Source organism: Carassius gibelio, chromosome B22 (genome assembly GCF_023724105.1).
Source record: "Carassius gibelio isolate Cgi1373 ecotype wild population from Czech Republic chromosome B22, carGib1.2-hapl.c, whole genome shotgun sequence".
Classification (NCBI taxonomy): domain Eukaryota; kingdom Metazoa; phylum Chordata; class Actinopteri; order Cypriniformes; family Cyprinidae; genus Carassius; species Carassius gibelio.
The window spans coordinates 32,617,547-32,638,298 of NC_068417.1; the positions used below are offsets into that span (position 1 = coordinate 32,617,547).

Sequence of the window (20,752 nt, forward strand, 5' to 3'; positions counted from 1 at the left end):
TGCTGGGCTGATAGAGAGAAGGGCCAATTAATTAAGATAATAGAGAGGCACCACAATGGGTTATTGAGTCATTTATGGAGGATGTTGTTCGCGGTCTCGCCAACACATGCACATTCAGAGCAATTCTTCAACAGACACACGAACACAATGACGATTGATTGGCATCTCTGGCCGACTTCCCAAGATCCACCTGCCCAGGCTAACAGTTCAATGATGTACAGTAAAAACGGCCTTAACACCTTTAAATGAGAGTTACAACGTAGACTGGAAATCATTCTCATATGTGTTGTATTTTGAGCTTTTTGTCACAAATTTTCTTTAAAATTTCAGTTTTCAGAAAGGCTTTTAGAGTGTGTTTACATATTAACACAAACTTTTAACTGCAACAAGCTAACATGAGCAAAACTGGCATCCGATTCTTCTTTTCCATATGGATGAGAGCAAATGAGCCTTTTTCTATGGGAAAAGGATTTATTTTAGATGACCAAGTCATTATTTTCCAGTTTTTTTTTTTTCTCCCACAGAATTGGACACAGTGGTTGTACTTTAGTCTGTATTAAAGTGAATAATAGTGGCATTTGTGACTTGCTTGTTGGGTGGTCTATGTCCTCCATTATTTCCATGACTTTTTTCCCAATCTTACATTGAATACTATCCTAAATACTACATTTAGATGTAAAAGGACAACTGATGAATCAGTCTACCCATCCTTTATGTGATTTATTGTCTCTTATAGACTCTGTATTTATTAGAATCAATAAACTGCACACAAAAACATCTACTTTGTCTGTTTATTATAAAGAACTATCAGCAACATGGCAGTAAAACAGTTACATGTCTGGATGAAAGATCTTGTATTGAAATATAAGAACCAGAAGAGTCTAGATAAGAGAATAATAGAAATTAACCAGACGCAGATGTGCTCTGATAACCTGAAACAGATCTGAAAATATAAATCAGTCAAGATTGGGACGTTCCCAAGAAACTGTGGATATGCATAGCAAGTACAAAGGGCATTGATCTATCAGATTTTCCACAGCCAAAAAGTGAAATGATTCATCAGTTCACAAGGGCTAAAAATGTGAACGACTTCTCCCTAAACCCCATAAAATGTCATCTGATATCCTTGACACAAACGTCAGCCGGTCAGATGGATATCACACCAAACCAAAATCCTCAGACACTTTGATTCCTCTACAGTTTTTGCCGAGTGAAACCACAGAGTAATCAAAAACCCACAGAACTCTGGGAACAAGATCAGAAAACCAACCGCAAACCCTCAATCATCAATGCATTGCTTCCTATGAACATTAAACATATAAATAGAGCATTAAAAGAACATTTAAGGTTGAACAGAAGCTATACACATCTTTTTGATTTAGGAGTGGTTATAATAAAAATAATACCATATTTGATTACAATTACAAAAATCACACTCCATTTGTGAACAATATTTAAATTGAAAATTATGTAAAAAAAAAAAATAATAACATAAATGCTATCTTTATTTTAATAAAATATGTAGTCAATCTGTAGAAACAAAAGAAAAACATATATTATTAAATTATAAAATCATTATAAATAAAATAGTTTAATAATGGCACTCAATTTATTAAAACAGAATTGTTAGTTAAACTAAAAATAATTATAAAAATAATTGTAAAAATATTTTTAAATATAAATAGTTTACAGGGATAATTCAATACAATAAATGATTACAATAAAAAATCTAAAAACTAATTGTTAGCTGAAACTAAATTATTTATTTAAATGAAAAATAATACACTTTTTATATGATAAATAATGGCACTCCATTTGTAAAAACAACTAATTAATACAATCTAAAAGTAATTAAGAAAATATTTAAATAAAACAACTACGCACAATTTGTAAATACATACTATTAGTTCAACTGGGGAAAAAATATCTATTTACTTTTTTTTTTTAATTAAACATTTGCATTCAATTTCTATTTATTTTTTATGTTTATTTATTTTTATTATTATTATTATTATTATTAAACATTTGCATTCAATTTCTATTTATATTTTTATGTTTATTTATTTATTATTATTTATTTATTTATTTTTACATTTGCAATTCAATTTGTAAAAACTGTACATAGTTACTTTCTAAAGATCCAAAAATATAATTAAAATAATAAATCAAATAAATAGGTTGCAAAAACAAATGTTAGTTATGCATTTTTAATGGAGCAGAAAGTGAAAGGCCCCTCTGGAGCCCCTCTCTGATCAGGACCCCTGGAATCATCCTAACCTTCGCTGATGAAGACTGAGCGGTTGAAGCTACACTTTTGACTGGTAAATCAAAGCACATCTCAAGGCAGCGTAACTTTATTTTAATCCAAAAATGTAGGACTGTATGACTGCTCACATGAAACAGAGCTATTGTTTCCAGCAGAACAAAGCTCAGTCCAGATGAAACAACAACAGCCGTGCTGGCCAGCACAGATAAGGCCCTCGCAGACGCCGCCTGGCTTTCCTCATGCGGCTTCTACGTGAGGACTCCTCCCAAAAGCAGATCACAGTCAATCTGTCAGCTTCTCCGCTCGCTTTCAAGTGCTCCGAGTGGGTGTGAAACCTAAACCCTCCCTGACAAGAACTTACAGCCATATCACAACACATCCTGATAATGCCATCCATCAGTCTTCACATCAAAGCCAGTCTGAGACAGGGTCCGTCAACTTCACAAAACCTGAATATGTTTGATACATTTGCATCCCACAGTATCTTGGTCTTATAAGACCTCTCTGGAATACTTGATTCTGATTGGTCACCTCTCTCTATTTGTCATATAATAAATATAATAGATGAAATTGGTTTTAATTCAAATAAATTAGATACATTTACTAAAATAATTGTTAAATTAAAAACTATTTCTAAAAACATTTATATTTTAATACATGTACTTTTATACGTTTTTAAAAACTCAAATATATTGTTAATTTTGGAAACATTATTAATAAAATTGTTTTACCTAATGAATTGCACATAATAAAAAAAACATAAATATAAAAACAAAACAATATCTAAAAACAATGATATATATCATTGTAATATAAGAAGTCATGGCATATCTCAAAAAATTTAATAAATAAATAATAAAAATATTATTTATTTATTTGAAAATATAAATGTGTGTATCTAAAATCCTACTAATTTCAATAAATATTCTGGATCAAATTAACCCAAGTGACTTGAAATCATTTTAGATTATATTTCTATAGATGGGAGTAAATGTACAGCATGTGAAGGACAGACACAAACAACACAATATAAACCCCAGCAAACAGGAAGAGGAAAGAATCAGGAGGACAATGACCATCAGTGACGTCCAAACATTTAAACAAATGCACTGTATGTCCTGTGTCCTGTTCACAAGACCGAGCTTGTGTAAGACTATACTGTAATATTACTACATCAAAAAGACACAGACTCAGACTAAACTGTCTGAAAGTGTTAGATGATTAAACCTCAGGCTCACTTAAATACAACAAGTAACATGTTGATACTTCAAGGTTTTTTCTTTCTCTCTCTCTCTCTTTCTCAGCTTTATGACTTTAAACAAATGTTAAAATAAAGTCTTCTGTTAACAGTTTTTCAGTTTAACAGTAAGGCTATTTCAATTAGGGGTCACATAAACACCCAGATAAAAAATAAATGCTGTGTATTTTCCTAAAAAAACACCTTTTAAAACCGTTACACCTGTAAAAAACCATGGTTATTTAAGGTTGACAGAATAACCACAAACAAACAACAATAAAAAAAAAACCCTACCGAGTGTAATGTCCTCGTCGTTTTCCTCGCTTCTGCCGGTTTTATCCCCGTTTCTGTCTCGCTGTCAGTGAAGTGAGTCAGTCGTGTGAAGATGCGCGCGCGTCGCGTGTGTTTTCCGCGCCTCCTTCACTATAAACAAACTCTCCGAGAGCCACTCCTCCACTGCCCAGACCCTGTCCCGTCCGTCCGGTCAGCAGGTGTGCTGCTTACCCTCCGGAGACAGCTCCTAAAACACCCGAGAGTCTCAGTCTGAGGGGGACACCGGGTGAAGAACACCGTCCTCTTCATAGCCCAGAGTGCAGCGCGCGACTGACATTATTTGACTATAATAGGGTCCAGTTATCGCATGTACTTTACATTCACAGGATTTCTGAGGTTTCTTGAAGGTCAGTTTAAGACTTTATTTTAGACCAAGTGAGCAAAATGTGAGGAATAAATGGAATAAACACGTCAGTTGAATTGACCATGGTTTTACTAGACATAAAACCAAAAAAAAGATAATAAATATGGTTACTAAATAGCACACTGTATGTCTGTAAGATGTCTGTTGAAGATCTCTTGATCTGGAAAGCATCTGCTGTCTACAAACGTCTGACAGAAGTCTTAAAGACATCTAATAGACGTCTATTTGACATCTAAAAGGAAACATCTTATTGACGATAAGCAAACCCTAAAAAAATACGTCTTGCAGATGTAAATGCAGATTCAATTCAATTCAAGCACTTTTTATGATACAAATTAGGTTTCTACAATATTTAATAGTAGCTTACTAGTGGTGACTGTCAGTTTATGTGCATGACAGGAATTTTCAGAAAAATGAGTACAAGACGTATACAACCAGACGATAAACACTATCAACAGCAATTATTATGTGATTGCATAGTAAGTAGCAATATTTGTTATGTTCAGATGTCAAATAGACGTCTCTGAGATGTACATATAGTTATACCACATTAACCATGGTTTTGCTACATTAACCATTCTTTGACCATGGTATTTGTAGTAAAACTGTGGTGATACAAATGGTAATCAATATGCCAAAAAATACGTTTAGTCCACTTTTACTGTAATCATGGTTCAGAAACTCTTAGCCATAGGTCTGCATCAGTATTTGTTCTCTATAAATGTAGAGAGAGCACAATAGATGTACTATTAGCAACACTTGGTTTTAAAATCTTCACTAGTTTCAAATAATTTTACAAAAAGGCCTCAATATCTCTGCTTCCAACCACTAGAATATGAAAATAAAATGTATATTCTGATGTTCAGCATTAGTATTTATTTTTTCTTTTGATAAATAAATACAATTTAATTGAAAACGGATACAAATTAAGTTTATGGTTAAAACAAGAAAAATAAAATCTGCTAGGCTAAAAAAAACTCAACTTAATTTGAAGGAAAAATAAAAGAAAATAACACTAGAAGATAATAATTATTTGCAGTGCATGCAACATTTAATGTCTTTATGAATTTAAGACTTCCTTCTCTGATTTAAGATTTTTTTTTTGTGGAAGGGGAGAATATATATAAATAACATTTTTTTTTTCCCTGTAAAATGCATTATTTTCCATTATTGCAATTGCAATTTTAGGAGTGTTGTAGCTTTATTAACTTTAGATTATAAAAGGGTCCTTCTCAAATCAGGGTCGGTATACAGCAGGTTCCCGCTGTGACAACTTACCCCATACACAGGGAGTTAGGGTTAATGTGAAATATGTTTTTTTTTTTTTTTTTCAGTTGCCAAAACAAAGTCATTTGCATAAGTTAATGGTATTTGGTGGTGTGAACTTGGTTTTCTCGCCCCAAAACCAAACTAGTATTTTCTACTGCGTAATATACATGAGAGGAACCAACACAATAGTTTGACGCTGTAAGAGAATAAGAAAATGTCAATGTAACAGAAAATAATATCTACAGAATATGTCATGTGTATCATCAGATTAATTTGCAAGCATACATTGCTAACATTTTAACCTATACAAGTGGAAAAGCTTTAAACATCATTCAACAGGCCTATATGCACTCTTGTTTTGAACATCTTAAGCGGTGCCTCCACCTGCTGCTCAAATATGAATCTGCACAGTCACAATCTTCTCTATTCACATTTGGAAAGCCGTTTATTTGTTGATTTTACCCATAATTCTGCTGTGTATTTGGCAGCACAGACCGCTGGTTCAGTTTCTGCTCACTTGCTTCAGGATGCGACTCACAGGAATATTTTAGCAAGTGATTCTGAATTGCTCCTTTTGAGTATAATAAATAATAATAAAAAAATTGTATATATAAATAATAAATTATTTCCGGATAAACCTGTGAACAAGCAAAGCGAAGTAAAATAAGTAAAATAATTTATAGGCCAATTCAAATATCTGATTTATAATGATTTTATCAGGCACCCGGATGGGTATTATTACCACAAACACTTGGTGCTTCCTGTCAGACAGTGTTATGTTATATAAGACAACCACATAAAAACAAAGATGAACAGTCCAGATTATTGCGTAGACCAAAACAGGAACTAAAACTGGAACTGAGATCAGAAGAACTAGTAACAGACTGATGCAGCTGCCACAGACAGTGTTTCAGTACAGATTTCAGTACAGTAGCTTAACTCATACTTTCCATATAAAAAAAAAAAAAAACACTATTGTAATGGCATATGTACCTAGTAACTTTGAGCTGCATGAAATAGGTTTCTGTAACAGTTACATGTGAAGCAGCCTTTGTAACTCTTTCAATGACAAGAAACGAACCTGAAAGAAGGAGGTGAGGTATTTTATTGTTACATGAGCATGTTAAACAAATTATTGGTCATTTTAATCCTCAAAGGACTGTGACAGGTTGTAGACCGTCGATATTATTAATAGTGCTGCTAAAATTAGTGCATTAATTAATGCATGCAATTCATTTTTCCAATTTAACGACGTAAAAAATATTTAACGCAATTAATGCAGGGGCGGAGCTAGGGTTGGGTTACTCACTGCTGCTTCTGTCTGTTTTCTTGATAAAAATTGTTTATTCAGGCCCTGTCCACATTCATTTATTTTTTAATCCGCAGCTTTTTCTATGCGGTCTGGCTTTCTATGCTCCACGCCGCGCCAGGTTTCATTTGTAAGAATGCTGTTAATAGACTTCAGTTCAGCATTCAACACAATCATCCCTCAAACAGCTCATTCACAAACTGGTTTAGCTGTGGCTCAACACTTCGTTGTGCAACTGGCTGTTGGACTTTCTGACTGGAAGACCTCAGGCAGTACGGGTCGGCAGCAACACATCCAGCACCATCACACCGAACGCTGGGGTCCCCCAAGGATGTGTGCTGAGCCCCTTCATCTTCACTTTGCTGACCCATGACTGCACACCGTCACACAACCCCAACCTCTTTATTAAGTCTGCAGATGACAGGATTGTTGTGGGTCTCATAATCAACAAAAATGAGACAAACTTCAGGAGCGAGGTGAGCCTCTGAACGTGGAGAAGACGAAGGAGATTGTTGTTGACTTCAGACCATCAACGGTGCGACTGTGGAGAGAGTGAGCAGCACCAAGTTGGGTGTGCACATCACAGAGGACTTTTCCTGGACCGACAACACTGCAACACTGACCAAGAGAGCACAGCAGTGTCTCTACTTCCTCCGCAAACTGAGGAGAGCCAGAGCCCCGCACCCCATCATGTACACCCTCTACGAGAGCATCCTTTCGAGCTGCATCACTGTGTGGTATGGCGGCTGCAACACGTCCTGCCGGTGAGAGCAGCTGAGAAGATCATGGTGTCTCCCTCCCCTCCCTCCAGGCCATTTATGGAACCCGCCTCAATCTGTGTTATATTTTAGGGTTTTCCAAATTCAACATGAACGGGGGTGGTCCACTGTAGAAAGAGGCATTTGAAAAGACTGCACTGTTCTCCGTCATTAGAGGTCACACAATATTTAACAGAGAGCTTCTCTCCTTTTTAACACACTGAATGGTCATACTTTTCTTTTGTATTTTAATCATTTTGAATTGTCTTAAGTTGGCCAAGTTTAAAAAAATGTAATTTTCTTACTAAAATCTGTATAATTCATTTGTTTGGATGGATGGACATTTTGTTGTCTATTAGACGTCTATATATGTAGTCGTTTAATAGTGTTCTAATTGGTGACTAGTCTATTCTTTGGCCATGATTTAGCCTTGTTTTAGCCTCCCATGACTGCTTTAAGAAAACCGTCATCTTCAATATTTTTATGATCTTCAGAATTTTACATGCCTAAACACATGTAGCCTATGAAATACCAATTTCTTTGCCAATAACTATCCTAGGCGAGTTCTATGGTAGTGCTAAAGGGAACGAAACGAAAGTAAGGGACTTTGGTTTTGCTAGAAACAGGATACTGTTGAAACATATTTTCCAAGTGCTTCAGTGTTTGAAGCCCGAGGGGTTTCTAATTTCAGTGTGTTTTGCAGCACAGATCAATATCCATCACTTGATTTCCTGAGTGGCCAAGCTTCGAATCAACCCCAAGCCACAGTTTTTGTTCAGCTCTGCACGCTCGAGAGTCTCTCATCATAATAAAGAGAGTGCATGGTCATTTGATTGTAAATAGCGTGCAATTTCATGGATAAAATCATTACGTTATCATTTAGTTCACACTTAAGTATATTATTTCAATAATGAATACCAGTGTTGGGTAAAGTTACTTTTAAAAGTAATGCATCACAATAATGTGTTACTCCCTAAAAAAGTAACTAATTACATTATTTTTTACTGAGAGCTTTTCCTCAGTTTTGAACTCTAAATTCTGGACCGTGATGTAATGTTCTGGCAGCCTGACTTAATGAAGCAGGCCTGATACAACTCACAGATTACAGAATCCTTAAAGGCACAGTGCACTCTAAAATAAACTTATGTAATACAGCTATGTTGCAAAACCGCTTTAACTGCTGAGGGACACAAAATGCAATGATGGACCGCGTCAGTCTTAATTTGCTCATATTATAGAAAAAGATAGAAAGAAAGAAAGAAAATTTCAATGAAAGTGGATTGAAACTCATGCTGCCATTTTTGCTAATATCTCAATTTGTGTATTGCGAAAAAAAAAAAAACCCAGCTCTGGAACGATATGAGATCGAGTATAGAGTTTTCTAGGTAATTTATTAGTTCAGGACAGTATAGAATTAGTCATAGTGTAGCAATGCATATACAAATTACTGTATAACATAAAACCAAGCAAAAATGTGTGTAATGTATTGCAATTTTTTTCATAATTATCTCTGTGTTACAACTGAGCAGACATGGTGATTTTTGTATTAAAAAAAAGAAAGAAAAAAAAGAAAAACAATATACCTTAACATAATATTTTATCCAAAATACAAGGAAAATAAAAAGAAAAGATTCTTTTTTTATTGCTTCCACCACAGAATAACTTTTTTCTTACAAGCATGAGTTTATAGCTCACAATTTTGACACTTTTTATCAGAATTGCAAGTTTATTTCTCGCAACTGCAAGTTTACATTTGAAAGCCGAGAAAAGTCAGGATAGCGAGTGTTTTATCTTGCAATTCCGACTTTCTCACAATTCTACAAGGAAAAAAGACAGAAGTGAGACATGAGCTATAAAAATATAAACTGCGAAAAAAAAAAAAAAAATCCCCCTAAATGATGGAGCAACAGCAGCATTTGACAGGATAGTCTTTGGTGTAGACTTTGTGTTCGGTTCCATACACAAAATAAATGTGGGTTTTCTCTTTCCAGACATAATGCACTCGCGTGATGGGAATGAGCTCAATGGTCTGCCTCTGGAAAATAAAGTTAAAACATGCATGTGATATAACGTTACTCTTCACATAAAGCATTTCTTACTGTTTCACTATTAACACTTTCAGAGAAATGTAAATAACTACTGTAACTACTTCAAAGAGTTTCTAAATAACGTATGGTGAATTTTCTGTTAGTTTGTTAATATATATAAAGTTGTTAAGAAAAGAGCAGTGAGTGGTTTTCTCTATTCTTTGTCATCATTTGTGTCTTGTTCGTATGGATATATGGGAATATTCAGACTGCTTTGGGTCAATCACAAGCTCTAATCAGGTTTCTTTAAGGATCCATGGGACTGAGACGACAGGAGGCAATCGTTTCATTCATCTCAGAAGAGTGGGAGGAGGAGATGTGGTCTTAAAGAGACAAGCGCAGGTTTGTGGTGTTCCCTCAGAAGTGTTTGAGCTGTTTTAACAGATGAATTACCTGTTGCAGAATACGGCACGTGGTTGAGAACTGAGCCTGATGTTCCCTCACGCCACTTTCAGACTCGGCGTTCACAGAGCTGTCCGGAAAACTGACAACTGGATAAACCTGCAGCGAAGAGTCAAAACTTCACAGTCACAGCCAAACAATCAGAGTCAAGTTGTGAAATGCTCATTGCTTTTTTTACACTTTTTAATCCTTTTCTATTTTTTTCTCTAAACCGGCTGAGTTCCAGTCATTCTGACCCAGAGAGGATTTGCTTTTTCCTGAAAATGCTAGTTAAAACCCGCTGACTTTGCTCACACAGGGTACAACAATTTCCAAAATACATACTTTTGTTTTATTTGTTTGGTGTTTTTGGTTTAAAAAATGATCGGCCTCTGAAAAAATTGCTTATACTTTTCTTGTTATGGTATATTATTACCAAATATTGAATTAATAACTTGTTTTCTTTCAATAAGAAGAGATTTTATGTTTGTTTTTGTTTGAAATTTGTTTAAAATTCGACTTTATCTCTTTCTCTGGCTACACTCTCTCACACTGGCCTCCATGATTGAAATCCATGGATATAGACATGCACTGAAATAATCAGAGAGGCCAAGATTGTGTGTCAACAAACCAGGCTTCAATGCATGTGCTTTAAGGACTTTGTTTGAGTTCAGCATGTCTTCATAGCTCTTAAACAACATGATATGTTTGCTCACCATTGGAGCCATATCAGTAAGAAGTTTCTCTCCACTTATTCGATCAAGAAGCTCAACCGGGAAGCCCGAGCCCTTGTCGATCACCGCCACATAAACGTTGTTCTTCCTAAGAAGAGTGGAGAAATAAACAGAGAAATGCAAAAGTACTTTAGTTTGTTTGTACACAGTGCACTTGGTGGGAAATGGGTGTTAGCCAGGGTCTGCTCACCACGTGATTTTAAGTTTGATAAAGCAGAGGAGCTTTCCCTGCCCTTTGCAAGTTTCGCAAGTGGTTGAACCAACTCCTCCACAGGAATGACACCTGGAATGGTTTCGACCCATAAAAAACCCAGCAAACCCCCCATCAAAATGGTATGGTGTTAAAATAAGTTATTAACAAATAAATTAAGCATTCATTAAATGTAAATCAAGCTGTACAGACTTTTCTATATTCAAAAAAAGTTATTAAATGAAGTAATGTATGAATCATTTCAAAGGGTTGACTTCATGCCTAGTCATGCCGGAGCCCTGACACGGACTGCAGCGACTGGAGCCGGTTCTCCCCAGGCCACCGCAGTACGGACATTGAGTCTGTAACAATACAATCATTACAATGAAACAACAGACAGAACATACAGAAGGAAGTACTAAAGATGATATGCGTGTGGTACTACTAACCCTGCCTGAGTTCACACATCTCCTGCAAGCAGATCTACCCAGATTCAGGCAGGAATGACAGCCCTGCGTTTTCAATTCAACAACAACAAAATGAATCAAGATGAATGATCTTGGAAAGATCCAGTGAACTTGGTGAATGGAAGGCCGGAGGATGTTTTACTTTGATGGTGGACGTGTGAGGAACGCGGACGGCTTTCTCGCAGTCTTGGAAGAGGGAAGGAATGGGCACCGGGATGCTCCACGGAGCAGGAGCCACTCCGAAACCATCCACCACCTGACCTGATAAATGAAGGGACATACATATTTAAACAAGCAATTTAACTTCATTTTAGGATTATATATGGTTAAGAATGACTTTAGTCACCATTGTATGGTTCACTGTCCCATTCTGTTGTTCTGGACTCGGTAAAAGTCTCCAACCGGTACTGTTAGGAGAAACAGGGATCCAAGTTATATGGCTGCTGTATACAGCTGGATGTGCTGGATGTGAATGCTGCTGCTCACCCGGTATGTGTTGAGCGACTGCAGGTCTGTGAACACCATCTCTTTGGCTGGTTTCGAGCTGTAACAGCATTTGCTGCTGGCGTATTTTATGAAGGCCTCCTGAGCGAGTTCTTCAGTGATGGCAGGAATGCTGAGGACGTTTACAACATACTCATGAATGAAACTGCAAGCATGCATGAATGAATGAACCACTGTAGCAAATTAAATTTAGTATGTTTAAAGAACAGTATCATAACTTAAAAAATAAGCATTATTTTATTTCAGTGAGTTGCCAAATAAACATGTCTTATTTTTGTTTAGTTTAAGCTGAAGTACTAAACTTTCAAAAATAAAACTTATATAAAAAATACTAAAAAATTAATAAAGCATAAACATGGATATATATATATATATATATATATATATATATATATATATATATATATATAAAATTAAAAACTATGATAACATCAATGACACTAAAATAACACGGATGTGTATACGGCACAAAAAAAATTGCATACGAAAAAAGATCATGTAATAATTTAGTACATTTATTTATTTCTGCAACCTATTTATTTTGTATTTATTTATTGATTTCTTCTTTTTTTTCTTCTTAATTTTTTATTTATTATAATTAATTTATTATAATAATATAATACTATTATTTATTTATCTATTTACATTTATGCAATTTGGCAGACGCTTTTATCCAAAGCGACTTACAGTGCATTCAAGCTATAATCCGTTTTACAGTACTTCTTTTTTATTTTATTTTTTTTACCAGTAAGTGTGTTCCCTGGGAATTGAACCCATGACCTTTTGTGCTGCTAACGTGCTGCTAAAAACTATGTTAATTATTGGTTCAATGTTTATTTCCTATGAGTCTAGTGTACAATTACTCAGAAATAGGGTGGAGTTGAAAGTGAAAGTCGTGACATTTGCCATGTATGGTAACCCACACTCTGAATTGGTGCTCTGCATTTAACCCATCCAAGTGCACACACACAGCAGTGAGAAGCGTACACATTAGGCCACAGCTGCCCCCAACACTAGTTAAACACTATGTTGATTATTGTTTCAATGTTTATTTCCTACGAGTCTAGTGTACAGTGACTCAGAAACAGGGTGATGTTGATAAAATAAATCCAGATCATGACAAGAAAACCAGTTAGGCAAAGCAGAAAATAAATAAATAAATAATACAAAACTAGACAAATTATAGGGATTATTATAGGTTATTCATCAGGAAAAATTTGTCAAATTTCTTTCTATTTTCCACTTAATGAAGTATTTTAGTCTTAATATAACCAGGAAAGAAAGCAAGGAACATGTACTAGGTTTATAACTGATGCTCAGTCTATGTATTTTACCGCTGAGATGGTTTTAGATGAGCTGTTTTATTGATTATAAGTGCTGGAGGTCTTACTCAAAGCGTCTTTCTGGAGCTCTGGATGGGGCTGGTGGTTGCGCCGATCCGAAATCTGATGGTGGAATAACTGTGGATGCAATATATATAAAAAAATACAATAAAATCACTATCACGTTCAATACTTTCCTCATTGTTTCAGCCGAAGCTACTGCAGCTCTTCTCACCGTTAGGCCCCAAACTCTCGTATCCAGGAACCACGGGCATCGAATCTGCAGGAGGAGCCGTCGCCCCATCCCTCGGATCTGAATAATGCACATCACACATCTATTTCAACTCACTATCTCCTCTTTTATTTTTCAGCATGCTACGAGGACGCAGTAGAAAGGGACAGGAAACGTGTTCCTCTAAAAAGTGCTGACTGGAGATGAGATGAACTATTTTAAAGTGCAGCCTCTTCTGTCTGAATATGCAAATATGTCACTTGTATAGACTTGAAAGTGAACTGCTAGAGGTTAAGTGATATTTGAGGTCATCTCTTGTTAATAATTGTATAATTACCTGCGTGAGATCCAGCAGGACACGATGGAGCAGCTTCATCCTGGTCACTAGGAAAACAAAACAGTGTTATTGTTATTACAGTCGACACCACAGGCTTCAGCCGTGAGAAAGAAAGAAAGAGACACTAAAATGAACACTTTTTGTCCATAAAAAGTCCTTATGTAGATACTGGAGGCTTAGTTCGTCATCTTTTATCGCGGTGTAGGCTACGAGGTTTAAAGTTATTACACGTTGTTGCGTTTGTGGTATTTATTGAAACAACTGGCGATTTCCAGCAACAACATTAAAAAAATCAGCATTGGCGTTGTTTTAAGGGGGTTTCCCTTCATATTTTAGTTTATTTTTGCCAAACGTACCTCAGCAAATGCGTCCTGTCCATCCTTGCTATCGAGTTGTGCACTTTCGTTTTGTGAGAAGTGACGGAAGACAGAAAAAAACAGCAACCTGAGAAGATCTCATGATATGAAACGAATTCAGAGATCACACCAGTACAGAAATATTCACGCCACTATCACATGCTGTAATATAATACATATTATTAAGCTGTGTAGGCTGTTTACTTAGTTTAATAATAATTTGCGAACTAAAACCTTTCGTGTGGAGAATGAGAAGATGTTTTGCATATAGCCGTGTTTCGCAGATAACTTTTGAATAATTAAAATTGAGGAATTTAAATGAGGAAGTCGCCTAGAGAAATAAAATATGACCATCTTTCATGTTTATGATGCCCTCTCATAGAGAACAAACAGCAGCTGTTCATTTTTTAGGCGACTATTAATTAATTAGCTTCAGTTTAACACAGATGTACTCAACGGTGTCACCCTAAAAGTTAGGGCTGCATTCAATGACCCTGTGTCTCTGACAGGCTTCAAAATAACAAATACTAACTTTCTTAAATTAGCATGTGCAATGATGGACATTTAAAACAGCAGAACTCAGATGACCTTATTACTTTCTTAATCTAGTGAGATCTAATAATATCAGATATCAGTGTTTGAGTGCATTGCATCATGGGATACAATGTTCTGTGCTCTGGTGCAGTAAAGTAAATAAAGGCCCATCCACGCCGAGAATGATTAATATAACGATAAATATTATGTTCCTGTGGCTCTGGCTCAAGTGGTAGAGGATTGAATTAGCAGCACAAGGTTGTGGGTTTGATTACCAGGGAGCACATGTTAGGTAAAAAATGTTAGCCTGAATGCACTGTAAGTCGCTGTAAGCGTCTGCTAAATGCATACATTTAATTAAATTTAAATATGAGAATTATAACTGTTACATTTTAATTATCATTCTAAAATCTGTTCACCAAGGACGTCCACTTTCTGAATATTGTATTTCAAGTTGATACTGACCTACCATACAATAGAGATACAGTGTGCTTATAGTGTTTTCTTATCAAATAAACCAGTTGCTGTCATATTGTTTTACAGTAATGACAGTTTTCACTTAGATAGAATGTTTTATAAAAGCATGATCAATTTATTTTCATTACTATTATTAATAGTTCAGATATTTTGTCTCGATATTCAAGGACAAATAGAAAGGGGGACACTTGACGGGCTGTCATTGTATGACAAGCATTTGTTGTCACTTTACTAACGCTATTCAAACCCCTTTATTAGAAGGGGGTGTTCACATATTTATGAGAATCATTGACAGCCAATCAGACTTCAACAGACTTTAACGCGCCAGATGCACACTAGTGTGCACCCAGGTGGAGTGTAATAAGCCTCTAGTTATCATCATCTTCATAGTTAGGGGCACTACTGAGAAATACTTTTATCATGTATTTATTTATTTTATGGAATAATCGGGTTATGTTAACAAGAGACTTTTTAGTGACTGTAATGTATTGATAAAATTAAAATATAAAAATTATAATTAAAATATTTATATTTATTAAAAAACAATTAAATACTCATTAAGATTATTAACCTCATAAATTCTAAATTGTATTATTAAATATCATAATTAAAAAACGAATACATATGACCAAGAATGAAAAGCACCTATATATATATATATATATATATATATATATGTGTGTGTGTGTGTGTGTGTGTGTGTGTGTGTGTGTGTGTGTGTGTGTGTGTGTATATATATATATATATATATATATATATATATATATATATATATATATATATATATATATATATATGTATATGTATATATATATTTTTTTATTTTTATTTTTTTCATTTCTTCTTGCTGTATATAGTTGAGGCTATATATAATATGCAACGTACATCGTTTTTTTTTTTATATATACATAAACAAAATGTTGTGGAGGGCCAGATCTCCGGAGCAGGATCTCTGACTTCCGCTGCCGGGTGATATTTCCAGAGCGTCGCTGCGTCACTTCCTTCTCTTCTTCGGACTGTCTTCGGTAGAGGCAGGCCCAACGGTGAGCGGAGTCTAATCTCGATTCATCCTTTAATATTGTTAATGAAATAAACATGTTTTCAGTCCATGGCGCCTCGTTAGTGTTCACCCTGTTTAATCGTGATGATATTGAGGCTCGGGGAGTGAAAGAATAAGCGATGTTTGTTTACACCTTCACACGGGTTGTACACGGCGGCCATCGCTGTGATGTCTGTCAAGATGAAGACACAAATACATGTTAAACACCTCTCCGCGCGCTTTAACACCACAAAAGAGACCTTTTACACTTAAACTAGATGACTTAGACTTTCAGACGCCTAATGTAACATTTAGTTTTTAGTGCTTGTGGCATGTGTTTTACATGATGCGCCGGTTAGCGTTTAAACTTCACATTTCTATCGTAGCCTAAACTATAAAAGTGCGTTACGCTTATTCATTTATTCCGATTTCATCGCATTATTTAATTTGCTCGTTTTTGTTGATTATAAAAGGTCTTTGGTGAAGGTTTTACCGGCTGGCTAACATTGCTAATGTTCATGCTAACGTTTCATGTCAAAGTATGTCTTGACTGTGTATATAGAATGACTTGAGACTTTCTTAAATGTGTAAGTGTATATTATTTTAAACTCAGCGTCTCTTTCTTTTCTGCATGTTGGCTCCGTAGGCATCATGGTTCAACTCCGACCCCTCACCAGACCTAAAATCCTCAAGAAAAGGACCAAGAAGTTCATCAGACATCAGTCCGACCGCTATGTCAAGATCAAGGTACGAATATCGAGAAGTTGAAGACATTAATTTCAGATTCAAATTAAGATGCACTCTTCTTTTCTAAACGCATTTTAGCAAGTCATTTCAAGTTTTTAATCTTAGGAGATGATAGGATCAAAAGCATATTCCTCTTATTAAAATCATGCATCTCTGAAACCTGTTTTACTAGTATGCCCTGGGTTAAACTCTGTGGAAAGCGCTTTTTATTGTTATTTTTAGTAGTTTCCATTTTTGTTTTTCACAAAAACGCATATCTACAGAAGCTGGTATGTTGCTGAAGTGCATGCTACTACAGATCTTGTGAAAAAATGTTCCATGCATGTTTAATTTTGACCACCTAGTGTCTAAAAACATTGGTTTTATTTCGTGTTAACTTATTTATTTTTACTTAAATGTGTAGTAATTAGGAACACCTGATTTTAGTTTCAAGTCCTACAGTATTTTGTGCTTTCAGCCACATGTTTCCTTTTTTTGTGAGTGCAGTTATTTTCCACAATTGCTAGTCAAAACATGGAGCGTAAATTTAGCTTTCAATCACATCCTTGATCTAATATGAATGACCTCTCTGCAGAAAAACTGGAGGAAGCCCAGAGGTATTGACAACAGAGTGCGCCGGCGCTTCAAGGGGCAGATGTTGATGCCCAACATCGGTTATGGGAGTAACAAGAAGACCAAACACATGCTGCCCTCCGGATTCAGGAAGTTCTTGGTCCACAATGTGAAGGAACTTGAAGTCCTCATGATGAGTAACAAGTAAGCACCCGGTGTATGTTTTAATGCGGTGGTCTGTGTCACTAGATCGGAGTAGTTTAGAGCGGTTTGGACTGTCAGTATCTCTCTGATCATACATCTCAGGTGTTGTATTCGGAGAAATATCACGGCGGAGGAAATGCCCGTTCCACCTCTAGCTCTTGTCATAGCCAGCAGGTGGAAGATGGTCTGCTACAAGTGACTAGCGCTTGTGTCTGGGTCTCCTCTAATGAATAGAGCTAGGTTAAGTCTGTGTGAACGGATGACTTGAGTTTCAATGACGAATGCTGTGTTTGCTTATTTAATGTAGTGTTTAACTCATGGTCATTTTTCCTCTGTTAGGTCCCATTGTGCTGAGATCGCCCACAACGTTTCTTCAAAGAACAGGAAGATCATTGTGGAGAGGGCCGCTCAGTTGGCCATTAAGGTCACAAACCCCAACGCCAGACTCCGCAGCGAGGAGAACGAATAATCTGGTTATCTTCTGGTCTTTACAATAAAGTGGAAAAAGTGTCAACTACTCTTGTGTTTTGTTATTTCTAGTGAAGGTATGAGGTTTGCAACCCTGTTCACTGCTCGCTTTGAATGTCTCCAATCTGTCACGCATCCAAAAGCTGAAAATGTCTCTGTGGGCAAGGATGCAGAGATAAGGAGGCATGTGACATTACCGACCGAGTCACATCCTGTCTGCTGAGAGATCTGATTGATTTAAAGGCAACACCAGTGTGGTGTTTTTTTTTTTGTGTGTTATCACAATCCTATGCGTTTGGTTTTTTTTGAGTGAAAAATAAAAACAGCATCTAGAAGCTGCAGTTGGATAAAAGTATTGTACATTTCCAAGCGAGAAATTAGTGTCACAGTAATATTCCCTTGGCTCTCACTGAATCGTTGTTGATCGTTAAACTTATGCTACCTCAAGCTCATTTGTTTTTGGATATTCCTTTGTGCGTAAATGCTACCTGGAAAGTAATTGCCTGATGAAGGAACGGAGTCGGATGCTTAAATATGTCCTTACAGCCCTGGGTGGGATTCAATATTACATACACTCCCCCTGAGTAGGTATTGAACAGCCGTTAATAAATCCTCTCCCATTACCAATTAAATCGTACTTTGCAATCTTTTAGCGGGCTCTTCCTTTAGTGGGAGGTGTTCTATTCCAAATGTATTCTGGTTTTTTAGGATCAAAACTTCCTAATCTTGACAACAAAAATTTTTTTTGGGAAGGTCTGAATCATAGAATTCCATACTGTGTTTTTTTTTTTTTTTTTTGTCGGACATTACGTTGAAACCGAAATTGAAACCGTTGCGATAGAAAAAATATAATTAATTGGGGTTTGTATTGCACCTGGTGACTGGTATAACACCTAAACGAAATTGAATAGGAACCTCCATATACCCAATATTTTTTTTAGATTAACTTAAAATTTGGAACACAATTTATGGAGACATAAGGCTTCATTTTATAGCAATTTTGGATTAAAACATTTAATTAAATATTTATTTTATAGAAAAATAGTACAATACATTTTCTTTACAGTAAATTTAAACTTGAATATATATATATATATATATATATATATATATATATATATATACACACACACACACAGATTTCAATCCAATGTAATGTATTGGACATGTAAGCATAATGTTATCCATTCTACCAGAACCACAATGAAAATGCACTGACATTAAAGTTAGTGCATTTTCTGTACATGTTTCAGAAATTAAAATATGTCCAGCAGGGTGTCCATACATTGGAGACGTCCAACCCTTCATCTACTGTCTGCTTGAAGAGGCCCATCTCGACTTGAGATGTGATTAAATGTGCCGTAATTTAAGTTTCAGACAAATTTACCAAAGAATTTTAATTCCTTTTAATGTTTTTGTTTATCAGTGTTTCCAATAACATTGTTGTATATGCCATGTTTATTGTGCTTTGTACCTCTGACAAGGTATCTTCTGATTTTTGGTGGCGGCTGAATTAATTATTGAACCTGGACATTGAGGTCAGGATCCTGGACTATTTTCAGGAAACCGCCTAATAGCAGAATTACAAACTAGGCAGTTAATTCAAGGATTTAAGATAGTATCTACCATGCATTTACCTATATGAACTTCACTGCACTTTCAACTGTACTGAGAGAATGAGGAGACCCTCGAAGAAAAATAAATATAGTTTTTTGTTTCAATCAAACCAAGTGTACCAGAGTTGTGATGACTATGCTTCAACAATTTGAAGCTGTTTACACTGGACACGTCAAAACAAACTTCCAAATCAGTTTGTCCTTAATCTCAAGATTCAAACGTGGCTTCAGCTTACTATTGGTAACTCAGTGCTTTGTGTTAGCATAGCATTTATGCTAAATCTCTTTTAATCAGACCTGGAATGAGGGCTGGTATGTGTTCTGCTAGTTAACCAGGCAGTACATTGGCCATCTCTGTCAAAAGACTGAAGCAGCCTTGCATACATCTCAAGCTTTTCTCCTTTAGCTGCTGGTGTAAGGCTTTTACAATGGTCGGTACCTGTGAGAGCTGTTTTTAGGAGATATGCACTGGATGCTACATCTAAGCTAGATCAATAACCTGCAAACAGAAGTAGGCCAACTATTTTTTTCCTGCATTAGTAGGTTTCTTTAAGAGACAAATTGCAGGCTCCCTTTTACCCTCCGTGCCCAAAGTGGGACCACAAGGGTGTCTGGTCTGTCTGAGCAAAGCCACGCAGTCTGAGAAAATGTCAGTTTTAACATTCTCCTCACGTTCTTTGAAGCAGGACACCAATGTTGGGCTTATGGATCCGTAGAGCTCCACCGTCAGATCCAAGCGGCTGCTGATTATCGCCTCCAGACATTTCACAGAGGAACGCCGCACCTTCCAGCTCATGTCACCATCGTCACTGTATTCATCACCTCTATAGATCACAAGTGTGCTGACTGTGAAAAAACATCCGCCATCTGCCTCATCTCATAGCTAGACAAACTTGATTTTTTTAATCTAACATTAGTCATTTTTGTTCAGTCATTTCCTGATCCCTTATTTTGGGAAAATAAGTAACA

At 36.0% G+C, this 20,752-nt stretch overlaps 3 protein-coding genes across 4 annotated transcripts in view; 1 reads left to right on the forward strand and 2 right to left on the reverse strand.

The window, feature by feature from the left end:
* The window catches only part of LOC127988243 (semaphorin-3D), a 70,802-nt gene extending 66,728 nt beyond the window's left edge, over positions 1–4,074 (reverse strand). For both annotated transcript variants that reach the window (XR_008161590.1, XM_052590880.1), the window contains exon 1: positions 3,798–4,074. The gene's annotated coding sequence lies outside the window, so the exon portion shown is untranslated. The remainder of the gene's footprint in view (positions 1–3,797) is intronic.
* Positions 4,075–8,901: 4,827 nt separating this feature from the next.
* Positions 8,902–14,399, reverse strand: LOC127986807 (protein SSUH2 homolog). Its single transcript, XM_052589042.1, has 13 exons — positions 14,147–14,399; positions 13,791–13,837; positions 13,457–13,534; positions 13,290–13,359; positions 11,882–12,011; positions 11,742–11,802; positions 11,538–11,656; positions 11,378–11,440; positions 11,211–11,290; positions 10,929–11,021; positions 10,721–10,826; positions 10,017–10,124; positions 8,902–9,571 (listed from the first exon to the last, which is right to left on the reverse strand). Exons 1-13 carry the CDS (start codon positions 14,167–14,169, stop codon positions 9,428–9,430), a joined length of 1,122 nt encoding a protein of 373 aa, XP_052445002.1. The 5' UTR covers positions 14,170–14,399; the 3' UTR covers positions 8,902–9,427.
* Positions 14,400–16,066: 1,667 nt separating this feature from the next.
* On the forward strand, positions 16,067–18,216 carry LOC127988458 (60S ribosomal protein L32). The gene is made up of 4 exons (XM_052591219.1): positions 16,067–16,200; positions 16,843–16,943; positions 17,518–17,699; positions 18,039–18,216. The coding sequence occupies exons 2-4, from the start codon at positions 16,848–16,850 to the stop codon at positions 18,166–18,168; spliced, it is 408 nt and encodes a 135-aa protein (XP_052447179.1). The 5' UTR covers positions 16,067–16,200; positions 16,843–16,847; the 3' UTR covers positions 18,169–18,216.
* The last annotated feature ends 2,536 nt before the right edge of the window (positions 18,217–20,752 follow it).

Coding starts and splice junctions, on each gene's coding strand:
- LOC127986807 (XM_052589042.1), bottom strand. CDS start 14,169: ATGGACAGGACGCATTTGCTGAG. Junction 12,012..13,289: donor GCTCCAGAAAGACGCTTTGA/GTAAGACCTCCA, acceptor AAACGTCCTCAG/CATTCCTGCCATCACTGAAG. Junction 11,291..11,377: donor GATGTGTGAACTCAGGCAGG/GTTAGTAGTACC, acceptor GTATTGTTACAG/ACTCAATGTCCGTACTGCGG.
- LOC127988458 (XM_052591219.1), top strand. CDS start 16,848: ATGGTTCAACTCCGACCCCTCACCAGACCTAAAATCCTCAAGAAAAGG. Junction 16,944..17,517: donor ACCGCTATGTCAAGATCAAG/GTACGAATATCG, acceptor ACCTCTCTGCAG/AAAAACTGGAGGAAGCCCAG. Junction 17,700..18,038: donor GTCCTCATGATGAGTAACAA/GTAAGCACCCGG, acceptor TTCCTCTGTTAG/GTCCCATTGTGCTGAGATCG.